This window comes from Cucurbitaria berberidis (assembly GCF_010015615.1).
Source record: "Cucurbitaria berberidis CBS 394.84 unplaced genomic scaffold K460scaffold_3, whole genome shotgun sequence".
Lineage (NCBI taxonomy): Eukaryota > Fungi > Ascomycota > Dothideomycetes > Pleosporales > Cucurbitariaceae > Cucurbitaria > Cucurbitaria berberidis.
In genome coordinates this window covers 1734516-1750096 of record NW_024468937.1, presented here as the reverse complement: position 1 = coordinate 1750096, position 15581 = coordinate 1734516, and the positions used below count along the sequence as shown (strand labels likewise).

The window sequence follows — 15581 nt, the reverse complement described above, 5'->3', positions numbered from 1 at the left end:
AGGCGGACGTCGGCGATCTCCGATACCCACATTCCCACCTACGCCCTTGACATCTATCTACGAACTTGCATGCATTTCCTGTCGTTTCTTTGTATATTTGTATGATAAAGATACCAACGGCCTGCTGTATGAGCCAGATCTTAACGATTGGACAAGTTCTATCAAGAATATCACTTCCTAATACAAGAACGGAACAATATCACAATCCTCCGTCCGATCAAAACTTTCAAACTTGCCCTGCAGCCTGCCCCCCGCATTATTCAATCTCTGCTTATTAGTACCCTCATCCGTCTCGGCGGTGATGGCCTTGCACTTCCAACCTCCCAGATCCCTCTCGTCATGCAGCAAGACGCCAATTGGAGGCGACACCTGATACCGCGGGACCATGAGACCCTGGCTCGGGACCGCGGAATGCGAGCCGATTATAATTTTCGCCATGGTGTTCTGATTCGCAGCTGCTCGCAGTCCAGAGCTTTTGGTGCGGGTCGAAGGTACCCGAGACGTCGGCGGCGGGTTAGGGAAGAAGTGTAGGGTGCGTGACTCGGTGGTGCGGGGGAGATAGACGTCCTTCTGAACATGGCATACAGAGCTCCTGCCAGATTCAGGGTCAGGAAACAGCGGGATCCGCATGACGTTGAGCGTCTGGCCGCGGGTAGTGAGATACAACACCTCGTCCGTCCAGTGCAGAGTGTACGGTGAGCTGGAGATTTTCAGCGTCGGCACGGTGCCCAGGTCGATTGTTGTGCGGTATATGAGGCGGGGTGGACTCCTCGTCGTCTTACGAATCGACAGTCGGTGCGTGGAGATTTGGAGACTGAGGACCAGCGAGGCCTTTTCATCCTTCTCCTTGTTGGCGTCCTTGGTCTGCGCTTCGAGCGCTGCGAAGTGGACGTACTCTCCTGCGCTGGAAAAGTGGGTTTTGACAAAGACGTGGCAGCTCTTGAAGCGCGAACAGCATAGTAGGCGTGTGAAAAAGGTATTGGCTTTGTAGTCTGCGAAGAGGATTTCGGCGTCGCCGAGTGGCCAGACGAGGAGCGGTTTTGATGGGTGGAAGACGGGCGGAGAGTCGAAGATGCCGCGTTTGATATATCGTGTGAAGTGGAACGTTGGAGACCCGTCTGGTAGGTTCAGGTTGTGCACTCGCAAGGAGATGCGTTGCTTTCCTTCTTTCGAGCCCTTTCCGAAGATGAGGTTGTCGAGATGCTTGGCTGTTTCCACGTCAAAATCGCTATTGTCATCGCTATCGTTGTCGCTTGCGTCGTCGCTATAATTGCTGAGAGAGTAGCCACTCTCCACCGAGCTAGCTTCTTCAGAACTGCTGCTATCCCATCCATTACGCGAATTGCCTTTTTTCAACGTGAACCCTGAGAGCTTGATTTCCTCTCCTTCTCCCGCCGTCCAGATTTCGTCGATGTTCAATTCTTCGTCTTGTGATATAAGGCTTTCCAGGTCATCGAAGTCGGGCACTTTGCCGTTATCAGCTGAGGCTTCGCTGGCCGACGAGGAGAAGTCGAACTCTGTGGCCCCTATGTTGAGTTCTTCTATGGTCAGGCGCTCATTACCCCAATCGTTCCACTGATCTTCGTCCTCAACCTCATCCGAAAGCATGTCGCTCGAGCCATCGCTCCATTCTTCTTCTGCTGAGTTTCCGGATGAATCTGGATCAGACTTGAACAAAGGGTCGTCTTCCGAAAGTTCTTCAGCTGTGATTGCATCGCGACGAGATACGTGTGCAAATTTACTCGCATCTTCGATACGGACATCATCAATAAGTTCAGACTCACCGTCAGACTCAGGTTCTGCCGAAGTGTTGCTGGATTCGCTTGTCACCATTGTCCGACTCTCGTCGGTGCCTTCGCTCGTTGTAGGGTTTGTGGACGATCCATTGCTAAGAATACCGTTTGAAATCTGTATAATCACCGTCGGACTATGTACTGCCGACGGATCATTCATAATTTCAGTATTCCGCTTATCTATTTCGTCTTGTTGAACTTCTCTCCGGGTGGTGATAGCGACCTGCCGATGGAGGCTTGCAAACTCATCGATAAAGACAGAACGCATATTGATGTTCGATGCCAACTGGTATAGGTCATTTCCGTCCTTGGTGTATATCTGAGACCCGATTCGAAGCACTGCCAAGTCACTACTCAGAGCGATCACTGGTGGTTGTCCAAAGCCGCTAGTCGGCGCAGGGAAATCGTAAAGGGGCCAAAGAGTTTCAATGAAGCCTGCCGTTAGCCTCTGCGTCTGTCGAAGGATTGGCGTTTCTCCCGTCAGGTCCCATTGTTGGCAATCGAACTCAAGCTTTAGCGTATCTGCCTGACTGTAACCTTTGTTAGCTGGAGAACAATATCTAACCGTATAGCTGCTCTGTTACGAGTTCAAGGTGAATACGCTAAGGAGACAAGCTCAACACCCAGCCCTCGTCAGGCAAATAGGCAAATAATCTATCCAGCGTTTGAAGCAGCGGTGTAGATTCCACTTACATATCATGGAGGGCTAATACAACCATCTCCCTCCCCATCGCGTCGATAGCATCAAAGTACCTCGCGGGTGGGCTGTCCAAGGGAGTGTCATCATCGTGAACCTGATAGCTAGCGTAGCGTGATGGTCCAACGTGCATAAAGTTGTCGGAACCTAAGCTGCCGAAGAAACATCTGTCAAGTTCGCCCGCGTAGCGCGCATTCAAATTGATAATCTCGTCCAAGAGGAATCCCCAATCGCTTATAAAGAGTCGATAGTCGTGCTCTAGTGTTTCATCACATTGTGCACCTAGCCAAGCGGGGAAGACGCGTTTGATATGTGGTCCCGCATTCATGTCATTGGAGTTCCACCAGAACTGGAACTGTCCTTCAACTAGTTAGTCACGACGTCTGTTTGTAGTCTGTAAACACTCCTACCTCCAACCAGAAGACTTTGCACCTGGAGGCAGGTGAAGAACTGTGCACTTCTTACAAAATCTCTAACCGGCTCGCAGAAGCTCTTCCACTCCTTGGCTACGTCCAAATGCTTATCCCAATATTTTGCCGCATATGGAAGCAAGTGGTGGTTGTCGATATCGTCTTCTAGTCCGTCTTTGAAAGCATCATCTCCTCTCGTCAACAGTGAGCGAAAGCGAGACTGCGTAAGGTACTTTAAGCATATGTCCGCTAATGTGTCTGGACTGATTTGAAGTGTTTCTTGGTCATCCTCGGCGGTAGCATCCTTCGCTCTCTTGATAAGAAAGTTGCGAACGGTCGCGTGTGTCAGCGTGCATGTTGTTACAGTACCATAGGGTGTTTCGGTGTCTTGTACTCGAATCAGAGGCTGGCACAGAGTGGTAACCTTCCTCCTAAATAGCTTACGACTGCGGTCGATGTTTTGTCCATACTTCGTCTCTGCGGCGGCTGTGGCTTCGCAAAGCTCGTCTAAGCGCAATGGGCGTCTTGCATAGACAATACAGGCAAGGAGGATTCTGTGATTTCTCTGTTAGCCAGTCGCTTGATATGCCACACATGTTACTTACGAAGCAAGCCTGCGGTCTGATGGCTCGATATTATTTAGTTTCCTCAGGTAGTAATTCTCGTAGTCTTTTGGTAAACCCTCGTCGATTTGCTCCTGTATGACTTGCAAAGATGCGGCATTGGTTATTGAATCCAACATCAACGATGCCCACAAGAAACACCCATCAGCTCTCGCGCGGAGATCCGTAAGGACAAGCGTCTTGTAACCTTCATCTAGCTCCAAGCTGTCAAGCTCGGGGATCTGGCTTTTGAGGTATCTCTCGATGTCTTTGTTGTTCAGATCTGGGGTTATCTGCAATGTGGGGTACAACTGGAGAACGCCGTCCATGCAGGACCGTGACTGTGAGCTGCACCAAAGTTTCAAGGGTATCTTCTCATATGTCGCAAGTCCGATGAGAAAATCCAGCACTTGCTTCAGTTGAAGCCACCGCGTGCCATTGTCACATTCCTCGTCCAGCCCATCCAGAAACACGTAGGTTGTAGACATTCGCTGCATGAGCTGACGTAGAACGTTCTTGACATCTTCAGTCTTGGAACTAGTCGCGGTCCTTTGAGTGATGGCGTGAATATCCTCGGGTATGTCTTCGGTATGTTCCCATAGCCGATTACTCAACTGTTCAGCGAGGGCTCGAAAGACTTGTAGACAGGAAAACTCGTCGTCAAAGGTGTAGTATTGAAAGCAGGTCGCAGAAGTGCCGGGATTTGTTCGCTGAGCTTCCTCGATTGCGTAGGCTGTCAATACAGATTTGCCAACACCTGGAGCAGCCTTAACCCACAGCACGGGTGATGAACCTGTAGGCTGCAGCCAATTCGAGAACAATTCCTCGTTCAGCAACCATTGGCAAGTCTCAGGGTTACGGGAGCGAGTGTTTTGTTCTTGGTGGCGATGATTACTTTCGTTGACCTGCGGCATGCCACCGAGTAGCCATAGGTCAACGAAAGCCTTACGAGCACGCTTTCTTTCTGCGTTTCGGATCTTGAGCTCCTCGGCATGCATTTCAAATAGTAGTTTCTGCTCATCTCTTGCTATTCCCGCAAGTTGACGCTCTTTTGCCGCATCTTCACGTTCGCCTCGTGCAAGACGCTCTTGTACTGCAGGCACCAATAAGCTGATTCTTTGGGAGTTTTTGTCAATGCTAGCTATAATCTGGTCTAGCTTGGTCGCACTGAAAGATGCAAGTGCCCTCGCCATTCGGTTTGCGATGCAACGTTTACATTCTTTCTCGACTCGATGCCAGAAGCGGATGATGTCGATATAAGAAGCTTGCAAAAGCTCTTGCATCGTCGAAGATTCCCCAAATAGCTCCTCGTATGTTGTCAGTGTCTCGAGATGGGCTTCCAAGTCCTTGAGTTGGCTGCTGATCTTGTCGTAGAGATCTAGAAATCGCGAAGAGCACTGAATGGCGGCTTTGAGGCATCCCCAAATCAAGGCCGTTGGCATGGGATCAGCGTTACACATCGTGTCTACGACGCCCACGTATGTATTCAATACCGACACTATTGGATTCAAGACTTTGCGCATTCTCTGTGTGGCCACGCGGTCTGTTGATTCCCGTTCAAGCTGCACTATGGCATTTTTGACGGCAAGCCTATCAATAGGGTCGCCATTTTGGATCTGTTGCTGGATGTCACGTATGAAGTGCGGTGTCTTGCTTTTCTTCGGTCTTGAGTCGATGTACTCATCGACAGCTCGAGCGAAGGGTGACGCTGTTTGTGGCGTTGCGGACTGGGATGCTGGTGGCATTTTGGAGGGTAACGTGGGAGGTCAACCCATCTAAGAGTATCCCACACAGTTTCAAAAGTGTCGAACACACTCATGGGAAGATAGCGAGAAGCCCCCATTTAAGAGGCTGTGTGTGTAGTAGGACGGTCGTCTTGCAGGATACTAATTTGGAAAGTGGGGCGCCTTCACGGCCTGGCCGCTGACATTAGAACTTCCCGTCAGCTTCGCTGTCCATGGTTGTCGAATCAAATTAACAGTAGGGGTGATAGTGTGCGATACTGCTAGGATTGCGCATGCAATCGAACGCCTCTAGTGTCAATCGCCTGCGTAAGTAGAAATGCAGGATATTTGGCCCCCAACGTCCCTTCAAAGTCTAGCGAGCCCTCTTAATGACAGGCCGCCCCTCTTTCGTGATTCCGCACAGCTCGAACAATACATCAATACATCAAAATGGCCAGCGACAGCGTAGATAATCAAAATAAAAACAATGATGGACCAGGTCCTGGCATCAAGCGCGTCGTCACAGGTCAGTGTCTTCGACAATCAAAGCAGAAAAACACTCACAGAGAGAAGACCAGGGCAATAAGGCTCAACGACTGTTGCGTGTTGATCAGATGTAAGTCAATACCTATTCGTTTCGAGCCTTTAAGCAAATGCTAACAAACTTCAATAGCTACAGCAGAAAAGACCGCCAAGTACACTTCGTGAAGACGGCCAAACTGACACCACAACCTGATCGCTTCGGCAAAACCGCGCTGGTCGTCCGTCGCATCATTAGTGCGAAGGGCATGGTAACTGACTGTGAAATCGATATCAAATCGTCGCACTTGGATCGACTTTTCAAGGAAATATTCAAAGGGGTTCCGGATCTGCAACTGAACGAGTCACCTCCCATTGTAAGCCAGTCGACCTTGTCACTCTAGCCCATGAGATTAATGTTTTCAGGCGTCTCCGAGTCTTCTTTTCCACGCTGCACCTAAGCTGGTAGAGATAAAAGAAGAAGAGAAACAGAAACCACAGCCAGACCAGCTGCTCATCAATGACATTGGTACGGTAAGTGACGTTCCGGGACTATATATTCTTAAAGTACTCTAAGGACCTCCTCAAACTTGACGCAATAGTTTGTAAGGCCTCTAGGAGTATCTAAAACGTAGGATTCCGTTCATGGTGCCTTACCAATCTGGCATAAAGCTCTACTGACTGTACCGCGCGTAGGCTTTGCGGTTTGTGGAGGAAGATTTCGGCGGAGAAATCAACAACCTCCAATCTCTGCTATCTAAAGGCGAAATCACTTTTGATCTTCTATGGGCCATTTTCCCGCCTCGGGAGCTCATCGTTGCCATGGAACATGGGATTTTGAGACAACCCCAGGCCCTATCCATAGCCACATCGGAATACGGAACCCGCGATAATGGATCAAAGTACTACGAAGCCGAGGGTAGAGTAATCACGCACGACGGGGAAGACTTCGGCAAGGGTCGCTTCGCCCCTGTCATCGAAGCATTTGAGGGCGCAAAAAAACTTACAATACTGGAGTTCTATCCTATAAAGTATCATCCCGACGAGCCAGCTTTACGGAAGCGTCTCATTGCCAGAGGGAAGAAGTACGTGGCTCTGCTTGAAAATCCAACATGTCAAGACTATCCGCTAAATCATGCGGTCGGAGAAAATGAACACAATCTACAGAGAGCAGATAAAGACTCGGAGAAGATCAATGTCCGAATCTCCTTCCGCTCACGTGTAAGCGTACGCTGATTAAGTTAACTAGGTCAAAGGCAGAGTCATGGTCGACCCAGTGGCTTTCTGCATACACAACAGCTCATCGACACTCAACAGGCCTGGCGTGCCGCCTTCCCACTGGATGACAATGGAGGGTCTCACCGATGACGACTATCTCAACTGCGCATACTGGATAAACGGATTTAGCCTGACCCATAAAAGATGGTGTCGAATGGTAGTGGAAGCCATGGAAGACATCCAATGGAACCACCAGGCATTCCAGAAACTTGTCATTGACGAAGACCGGCGCCAGCTGATCCATGCCCTGGTAAAGGCGCACCGGAACGACGCAACGACCTTCGACGACATCATCCAAAACAAGGGTCAAGGCCTGGTCGGCCTGCTCTCTGGATCTCCTGGTGTCGGCAAGACTCTGACAGCAGAAGCTGTGGCGGAAGTCACAGAGCGTCCGTTATACATGGTCAGCGCTGGAGAGCTAGGGATTCAAGCCGACACGGTTGACAAACGGCTGGGTGTTATTTTAGATGTGACTCGCCGATGGGGATGCGTGCTGCTCATCGATGAAGTGAGTGCATTAACAACTTCTCACGTTTTGATTGCTGACCATCAACTAGGCTGACGTCTTTCTGGGGACTCGTGGGCACGATCTCCAGCGTGACTCGCTGGTCAGTGTATTCTTGAGGCGTCTGGAGTATTTCATGGGCGTGTGCATACTCACCACAAACCGCAAACAGGATATCGACCCTGCTTTCCAGAGTAAGTAGCAGTGCCAGACCCCCTAGACTCGTTGCTGTCCCAAAAAAACCAGCTAAAATCTTCATAGGCCGTATTCATTTCACACTCCACTATCCCGAGCTTGACGAGGCAAGCCGAAAAGCAGTATGGGCTAATTTCCTCAATATGGTGGGTAGATCTTCAGAGATCTCTAAGATCGGTCAGGGAGAAATCGATCAGTTAGCGAAGCATGTGCTCAATGGACGACAGATCAAGAATATCGTCGCTTGCACCGTGTCGCTTTCGAGGGAGAGTGGGGAGACAATCACGTCGGAACGGATCGAGATGATGATCAAGATGCTCACTAACTAATCAACGCGGGGAGTAGGCTAGACATTGGTGAGAATCAGGTAGTTAGGTGATGGCGTCCATGATATCACTTTTTTGTAGAGCTACCTTCAATTGACAAGGAACGCATTGGTCAAGTACCTAGCTAGCTTTATCAGACGCGTGCCTTGCACCCAAAAATATACATGTCAGATGTAGCCTCGAGATAAGAGCACTTGACAGGGATCGTTTCGATGTCACACAGGGCGCCATTCTTTACGTCTGCCGACCACCGAGGACTACGTTCGAGACTGCAAACTTCGAGCGGTCACAAACTCAATCCTAAAGAGATGCCATGTAAAACGTGCATAGGAGTGGAGAGAGACTTGGATTGTCCGCGCACGTTGCTCGGCTCATTGGCGCTCGGCAATCCGGACCATGGCCCCCGCCGCCTGGAACGGTTCTCAACTCCGTGCACTTTCACATGTCACGATCCCTTGACCTTTTCACGCGCAAATTTGAGCTAACGCTATCTCAGCAAGACGATCATGCAGTGGCTGTCAAGTGCCCAGGTTTATCTTGGGCCCAGCCTGAGTCCTCCGCCATGAACTTTGTCCTTTGCCATTATCTCTCGCCGTTTGCGGTCGTGGATTGGCGTGCCGCGAACGAGATTCTCAACATACCGGGGTCCGAGGGTAGACGTAATAGATAGACCGACGACATGCTGCGGATGGAACGGGGTAACGCCTCTGAGGCAGATTTGGGCTTGACCTACACGATTGACGAGCAGAGAAACGTCCGGCCCAGTATGCTGTACAATGTCCTCCCAACGATGGTATCCAACCGCATACCCACAATCTCTTCGCTCCGACAGTCCTTCAACGGAAAGCGCCATGGAAAGAGCAAATCGTTGACAGAGATGCTTGCTCCCTCAACTCCTCCTCCACACTACACTTCAAGGCCCGGAAGTGGCAGCGTGACCCCAAACCTCATTTCCGCAGAGATGGACTTCGACTTCTCAGACGACGCCTCGGAACGGCCAAGCTCGTCGATCGGTGCAGCACCGTCTCTATTTGCTGCGTATGAGGCAAAGACGGGAGTCAATTGGAAATATGCTAGTTCAGGTACGAACCATGTGCTTCCTCTTGCTCGCTAAGACTGACGCGAAGACTTGTAGGCATAGGCCTCATGACCCAAGCGTATCGAGAATCAAGCGTCCCAACCCGCGAAGCCGACGAGACGTCCACAAGCCTTACTCGCCAACTATACATACATGGCATGACATACCTACTACGGGGTCTGCCCGCTGAGCTCACACCAGAAGAGACGTTAAGCCTCCAGGCTGCTGTGCCGCAAAGCATAGCCAACTTGCAGGCAGAGCCGCACAACCACGCTTTAGTGCCTGTCTCCCAGCGTACAGCAATCTCACAAGAGACGCGTCCGCAAGAACGCACCATATTGCATCGGATGACAGCCACGTTCGTTCTCCAGACCTTTATCCTTGTCCAATTCCTCCTGCCATACATCAGGCTCTTCCTCTCGCATACCTACCAGTTCGAGCGGAAACACCAAATCACGAAGCGGCTAGTCAACACGAGCGTCACAACCGTAGATGAGCTGAGTCGAAAGAGTCTAAGGCTCTCGCAGACGATCTGCCAGATGAATGATGGGAAGGTGGGGCAGGCAATCAACGAGATGACGCTCTGGTGGGTGAGAGGTGTTACCGGCGGCGTTCAGCAGGGAATTGAGGAGGGACTGAGTGTGATCGGGGCACGGCCTGAGTGTTCGAGAGGAAGGGTGACGGTCGAGAAGATTTGAAGAAGAGCATACATTTCCATATTCCATAGCATCGGGAAAGGCGTTAGTTAGGCATCTGCTTTGAGCCCATAGATTCATGACCATAACGACATAACTTCATCTTTTATTTCCTCGAGAAGGCGTTTTCATAGAACTAGTTGTAAAGTGATGGACATCTTATCTTATCGGGGCGACGAGACCCCCTAGCGCGTCAAATCGGGGGCACGTCCCCCGAAAAAGTCAAAGCCCGTCGAAAGTTTTGGTGCATCTACAGAACACCATCAAGCATACACTGCCATTCTTTCATCCCATTGCGCCTTCTGTTTTATAGAAGCGCTTCCCTGAAATATAGCAGTTTAATACTTCGTTTCTTAGATACCCCTATATTTGAGGCCTAGTAGCGCAGCTTCGTTTCCCTTTCCGGCCACCATGTTCGGCGCATTGCGAAGATGTCCGGCAGCGCTTTCGAGGAACCTGCCCACGGCTGCTATTTCAGCTAGAGCCCTGCGAGTACCCCTGTCTCAGTCGTCGAGCGCCTTGCGGCTATCGTCGTCGCGCTTTGCGAAGGTGTCAATATCAGGATTCCACCACACCGCAAAGTGGCAACAAACACAGGCCGAGGCCGAGGCAGAAGAGATCATTGCAGAAGATGGACCAGCCACCGAATTCAAGGACCTGGCAACTCGGGGACTTGTTCATCCTAACCTCATCAACACCATCACCAAGCAGATGAGGCTCACGACCATGACAGATGTGCAAGCCAGGACCATCAACGAAGCCTTGAGCGGAGTAGACGTGTAAGAGATGCCTCTAGAAACGACGAGTGTGAACACGGACTAACTTTCCATAGCATCGCGCAAGCAAAGACCGGTACGGGCAAAACCCTCGGTTTCCTCATCCCCGTCATCCAGCGAATCATCCAGAACGACCCGAAGCTGGGTGAGAAGGTCCGCGGGTACAAGCGCGCCAAGCCAGACGATATCAGAGCCATTGTCATCTCGCCGACGCGAGAACTGGCAGAGCAGATCGCTGTCGAGGCCAAGAAGGTGGTTGCCAATACCAGCATCGTGGTGCAGGTTGCTGTCGGCGGCACTCAAAAAAGAGCCATGCTCCAGAAGACGCAGCGTGAAGGATGTCATCTCCTCATTGGTACACCCGGTCGTATCAACGATATTCTCTCAGACTCCTACTCCGGCGTCAAGGCCCCGAACCTAAATGCCCTAGTCATGGATGAGGCTGATCGCCTACTTGATGATGGTTTCACCAGGGAGATTGACGAGATCAAGCAATATCTGCCTGATCCCGACACAATCGAACGGCAGAATCTCATGTTTTCCGCCACGATTCCCCGCGACGTCGTTGACCTCGTACGCAAGACAATGCGCCCTGGTTTCCACTTTGCCAAGTGTGTCCAGGAAAATGAGGAGCCGACGCATCAGCGAATCCCACAGAAGTTGGTCCACCTCGCCGGCTTCGAAAACATCATGCCTTCCGTCTACGAACTCGTTCTGCAGCAACACAAGCTCGCCCAAGCTGGCGAGGCGCGCCCTTTCAAGGCTATCATCTATTACAACAGCACCGCAGAAGTCACACTCGGTGCATCCGTCTTCTACAAGCTCAGTGGCGGCTTCAAGCGAAACACTCCGCTCGCCGGTCTCCGCGGCTTCGAGATCCACGCCAAGCTCTCCCAAGCACAGAGGACTAGGGCGGCGGACGATTTCCGCAGTGCCAAGTCCGGCATCCTATTCTCCTCCGACGTTACGGCCAGAGGAATGGATTTCCCCGATGTGACTCACGTTATTCAAATTGGTCTTCCCCGCGAGCGCGACTCGTACATTCATCGCCTTGGCCGCACCGGTCGTGCTGGAAAGGAGGGCGAGGGCTGGTTGTTCCTCACGCCCTTTGAGAAGCATGAAGTCCGCCGTCGTCTCCGCGATTTGCCTCTGACCGACGCTACACAGCAATTGGAGTGCGCAACTGTAGATCTGAGCCAGAGCGCCGAAGTACCGGAGAACGTTGGAAATATCCTAACCGAGTGCGTCGAAGCACACAAGAAGGTCTACCCCGATCAGCTCGACGCAGCGTTCCGAGGTCTCTTTGGATCATACCAATGGTACGGAGATAAGCGTGGTCTTCTAGAAGGCGCAAACCGCCTTGCTGAATTCGGTTGGGGTATGCCGTCCCCGCCTTCACCACCCAGCAGTCTCTACGGTGGAGGACGCGGGAGGGGTGGTGGTGGAGGTTTCGGTGGAGGTTTCGGCGGTGGTGGCCGTGGTGGTGACCGCGGTGGTGACCGCGGTGGTGACAGGGGCTTCGGTGGCGATAGACGAGGCGGCGATAGGGGCTTCGGTGGCGATAGGCGAGGTGGTGACAGGGGCTTTGGCGGTGAGCGAAGAGGAGGCGGAGGATTTGGCGGCGAGAGGAGAGGCGGTGACAGAGGGTTTGGCGGCGATAGGGGTGGTGACCGGGGTGGCTTCGGCGGTGACAGGCCATCAAGGAGAGAGCCACGTATGGACTTCTAGACGACTTCCTCAAGTCGATGAAGGATTACTGCAGCTGTATATCATGTCCGCCTGGAGTCGTTTCTTGTACCATATGTATACCCAAGGGAATTTGGGTTGTCTTGATAGAGGTTGTATTGGGCGGCGTTCAGGTCACCTCACGCAGCAGAGGTTCACGGATCATTTGACATCTCCAATCACGGCGGAGTCCGAGCAAAAAGTGTAATGAAAGATTGTATTAATGTGCGATGATAGAAATGATCGCTCCACAAAAATTATATTATTCGGAACTTCCTTTCAAACACCAGACTGACTGTACAAAAATTTGAACATTGCCTATGCCTCGGGAGGACCTTTTTGGAGGTATAGCCTTGAAGAAGCGCCTAGTCGACAATGTTCTTGAGTACACTGAGATATATGCTTCCAAAAGGAATGTTTAAACAGATTCTCTGCACGGGTTGGTAATCGAGACATTAATTGCATGCGTACTTCAGTCCCTGTATCTTGCATTATAGTTGCGCTGCATGAGTGACTTACTATTGAGAAAGATGATTACACTCCAGGACCTTGTACTACTTAGTCAAGTCGATACCGTACATGACAGTGGGATTAGCCATCGCTACTCCATGCCCGTTGAGTCCGCACTATGAAAGAGCTATTAGACGAATGAGCTTTTAAGCCTTGCCGGACGACTACATGTGTGGTACTGGCTCTGATATCTGTGTTCACTGCTTGAGTCTGCAAAATGAGCTTACACACAACGGGCGCTTGGTGTGCAGACGCCATTGACACCGAATTGAAAGGCGCGGAAGCAATACAATGCTCACTTACAGCTCGTACTTGGTCGTTACTGTTTCCTTGTCGAAAGCGTGTTGAACACGTCTGTATTCGATGGAGTTATAGAAGTGGATGCTAAGTGGATGATTGCTTTGCAAGATGATCACGACTAGAGAGTACCTCTCCTAGACATCATACAGACTGTCTCTCGTAGCATGCCAACTCACTCTTTCGTACTTTGCGTTCATGAATGAAGACTGAAGCGTATGAACAACTAAGCATAGCTTATTGTTGTGTAGAAAAAGAGAGGGCGCGTGACTATGAAAGGAGATGTTGAGATACTTGAGGCCCGCGTGAGGCAGATGCCATGAGAAATAAAAGGATAGAAGCACATCAACTCACTGTTCATGTGACATAATAAAAGTCGAGGGTTGAGTCTAATGTCTGGGTGCAAAGGTCGGTTGAACCTACGTTTATGTTGGCGAGTTGGTATTGCGCATGTCATTAGCCATTCGTTCCGTATGATATGAGTAATGGGGCCGTCGTTTAGAAGGTTATCATCGGGTGTCGAGGCGCGGCGCACTCGTCCTGCTGATCTTTTGCTGGCTTATCAATGTGATAAGAAGACTCGTGCTCTTGACCTGGGAGGAGGATGCCTTGGACTGCCCATTGGCGTTGATGTTGGTGGCGTGAATGCGAAGTTGGCCTATCGGACATACCGCTGCACAAAGTAAGTTCTTTATCTAGCGCATGTGGATACATCTGGTGGCGATTATTCATATTTCAGGTTTGAGGCCGATGAAGATGCTGTCGGGCCATCGCATCGCGATTCGGGTCGTCGCTATATGTCCGACAATCCGAAGAGCGTATATCGAGAGCTGATCCTGAGCTCAGGAGTATTGGCGGGGTGTGCCAATGATCGGATGCATGACTGATAGGCTTCTCGGGGTGCTCGAGGATTCGCTGAAAGGCATGTGGCTGAACATCTTGTGACATGGTCTACACTGCGTTGACAGGCGTAACCAGGGTCAGGGGGAGCGTAGACAGGCGAGGATGCCTTATGAGTTGTCTAGCGTATGTGGAGAAAGAGCTGACGCAGCTGTGAGTGCTTTCCATTACATGCAGAGCTGAATGTGAAGGGGTGGTTGTTAGCGTATGTGGGGTTGAGCATATCTCTGACACTCGGGAGGACAGCCCATCCAGTCGAGGAAATTCGATCCAGAGATGCGAGTACACGTCAAGTGGATGTTGCTGCTGGTGTGTAAGACAAACATCTTTGTGAAACCCGGATAAAGGTTTTGTTGGGATTAGAAGGCTGTTGAAGAGCTGTCTTGGGTCTTGCAGATCCAAATCAGGTGGCTGAATTGCGGTGCCGAACGAGAATTCCATGGTTTAGCCATTGGAGTGTGATCTTGGGCAGAGGTGCATATGATCAAGGGGCATTTAAGTCGAATATTGAACAAAACATGAAATTGAAGAAGGGTGGTAGAAACCAGGAGATTCGGGAAGTCTTGCCGAGCTCCCAAACCCAGACTTTTGAACCTGACCGAATATCAGACAGGCTCTACTTGAGCACATAGCGTCTGAATGCTGCTAGTCCTGTTCCGTTGTTTACTTTGAGCGAAAACAAAGTATGGTGGCCGGTATGTGGGATAATTGCAGCTAAACCCGAGGGAGCTTGCCGTCACCGCCTGGTGCATGGACCCTGGCTGTCGCATCTCTCGCCAAGGACAAGGTAGGTCGTCAGAGATTGCTAGATATACTCCCAGCCGACAAGGGAAGGTGACCACGTGCGGTGCAGCGGGGTTGTCATTGAGCGCATGTAGGTGGCAACCGACTGGGTAAGAATTTTGTAGGTCCACGTGGTGCTTGAAGGAAGGAGCTTTGAGCTGCATCTTCCTCGAGGAGCCGCACATGTTTGTCGTCCAGAGCGGCAGCGCGCTATCGGTAGCTTGCAGAAGCAAATTGCAGCGAATAGTCGTGATTTGCCAGCACGGTAAGAGATTCCCTGCTTGCGGCTTAGTCCGATGGATGCCGCAGCTACGGATCACGTGCCGACGACTCGGAGCAATCGGGAGCAGACAGGAAATGCATAAGCTCTCGCTCGACGATGAGTGAAAAGTGCGGGCGAGGGAGACGTGGCTAGGCAATCCCAAGGCAGTAAGTTCGGAAGCTTCTTGATAGCATACAGTCGGGACTGATCTGCTGTGCTGTCGCTCGGCACACATATCTCTAAACTTTCGGGTCCGGTGACATTGGCGAATGAGTGGCATTTCAGTTTGCCAAGGCTAGGCCGTGACGACCTCGCTTGCTTCCAGACTTTTGACCAACTTCCTTCACGACTCGACGGACTGGTCTGATACCGCACGCTTGGATTGTAGATAATGTCCGGGGTGACTAGCTCTTCCTGAGGCCCTGCACCCACCCCTCGTCATGGCCTTTGCCCATCTCCACGTCCTGCGCTACATCCTCGACCCGGATCATGTACAGTAGTCTGTG

The 15581-nt window shown here is 51.1% G+C and overlaps 6 protein-coding genes across 6 annotated transcripts; 4 read left to right on the top strand and 2 right to left on the bottom strand.

Annotated features, from left to right (window-relative positions):
* Window positions 1–177: 177 nt before the first annotated feature.
* K460DRAFT_416448 (uncharacterized protein) lies at window positions 178–5247 on the bottom strand (the record flags this gene model as incomplete). Its single annotated transcript, XM_040937807.1, has 4 exons — window positions 178–2323; window positions 2487–2850; window positions 2901–3454; window positions 3506–5247. The coding sequence occupies 4 exons, from the start codon at window positions 5245–5247 to the stop codon at window positions 178–180; spliced, it is 4806 nt and encodes a 1601-aa protein (XP_040787700.1).
* A 240-nt stretch (window positions 5248–5487) lies between these two features.
* On the top strand, window positions 5488–8248 carry K460DRAFT_311209 (AAA family ATPase). Its single transcript, XM_040930179.1, has 8 exons — window positions 5488–5752; window positions 5800–5842; window positions 5900–6122; window positions 6172–6279; window positions 6442–6942; window positions 6995–7531; window positions 7581–7722; window positions 7790–8248. Exons 1-8 carry the CDS (start codon window positions 5677–5679, stop codon window positions 8050–8052), a joined length of 1893 nt encoding a protein of 630 aa, XP_040787699.1. The 5' UTR covers window positions 5488–5676; the 3' UTR covers window positions 8053–8248.
* A 160-nt stretch (window positions 8249–8408) lies between these two features.
* On the top strand, window positions 8409–9924 carry K460DRAFT_311205 (uncharacterized protein). Its single transcript, XM_040930178.1, has 3 exons — window positions 8409–8493; window positions 8546–9131; window positions 9185–9924. Exons 2-3 carry the CDS (start codon window positions 8729–8731, stop codon window positions 9823–9825), a joined length of 1044 nt encoding a protein of 347 aa, XP_040787698.1. The 5' UTR covers window positions 8409–8493; window positions 8546–8728; the 3' UTR covers window positions 9826–9924.
* A 159-nt stretch (window positions 9925–10083) lies between these two features.
* Window positions 10084–12596, top strand: K460DRAFT_311203 (ATP-dependent RNA helicase mss116 mitochondrial precursor). The gene is made up of 2 exons (XM_040930177.1): window positions 10084–10601; window positions 10655–12596. The coding sequence occupies exons 1-2, from the start codon at window positions 10234–10236 to the stop codon at window positions 12324–12326; spliced, it is 2040 nt and encodes a 679-aa protein (XP_040787697.1). The 5' UTR covers window positions 10084–10233; the 3' UTR covers window positions 12327–12596.
* A 1019-nt stretch (window positions 12597–13615) lies between these two features.
* Window positions 13616–14492, top strand: K460DRAFT_354983 (uncharacterized protein; the record flags this gene model as incomplete). Its single annotated transcript, XM_040931840.1, has 5 exons — window positions 13616–13812; window positions 13870–13989; window positions 14099–14183; window positions 14277–14339; window positions 14427–14492. The coding sequence occupies 5 exons, from the start codon at window positions 13616–13618 to the stop codon at window positions 14490–14492; spliced, it is 531 nt and encodes a 176-aa protein (XP_040787696.1).
* Window positions 14493–14553: 61 nt separating this feature from the next.
* Window positions 14554–15519, bottom strand: K460DRAFT_103655 (uncharacterized protein). Its single transcript, XM_040926511.1, has one exon. It carries the CDS (start codon window positions 15353–15355, stop codon window positions 14636–14638), a length of 720 nt encoding a protein of 239 aa, XP_040787695.1. The 5' UTR covers window positions 15356–15519; the 3' UTR covers window positions 14554–14635.
* Between the last annotated feature and the right edge of the window lie 62 nt (window positions 15520–15581).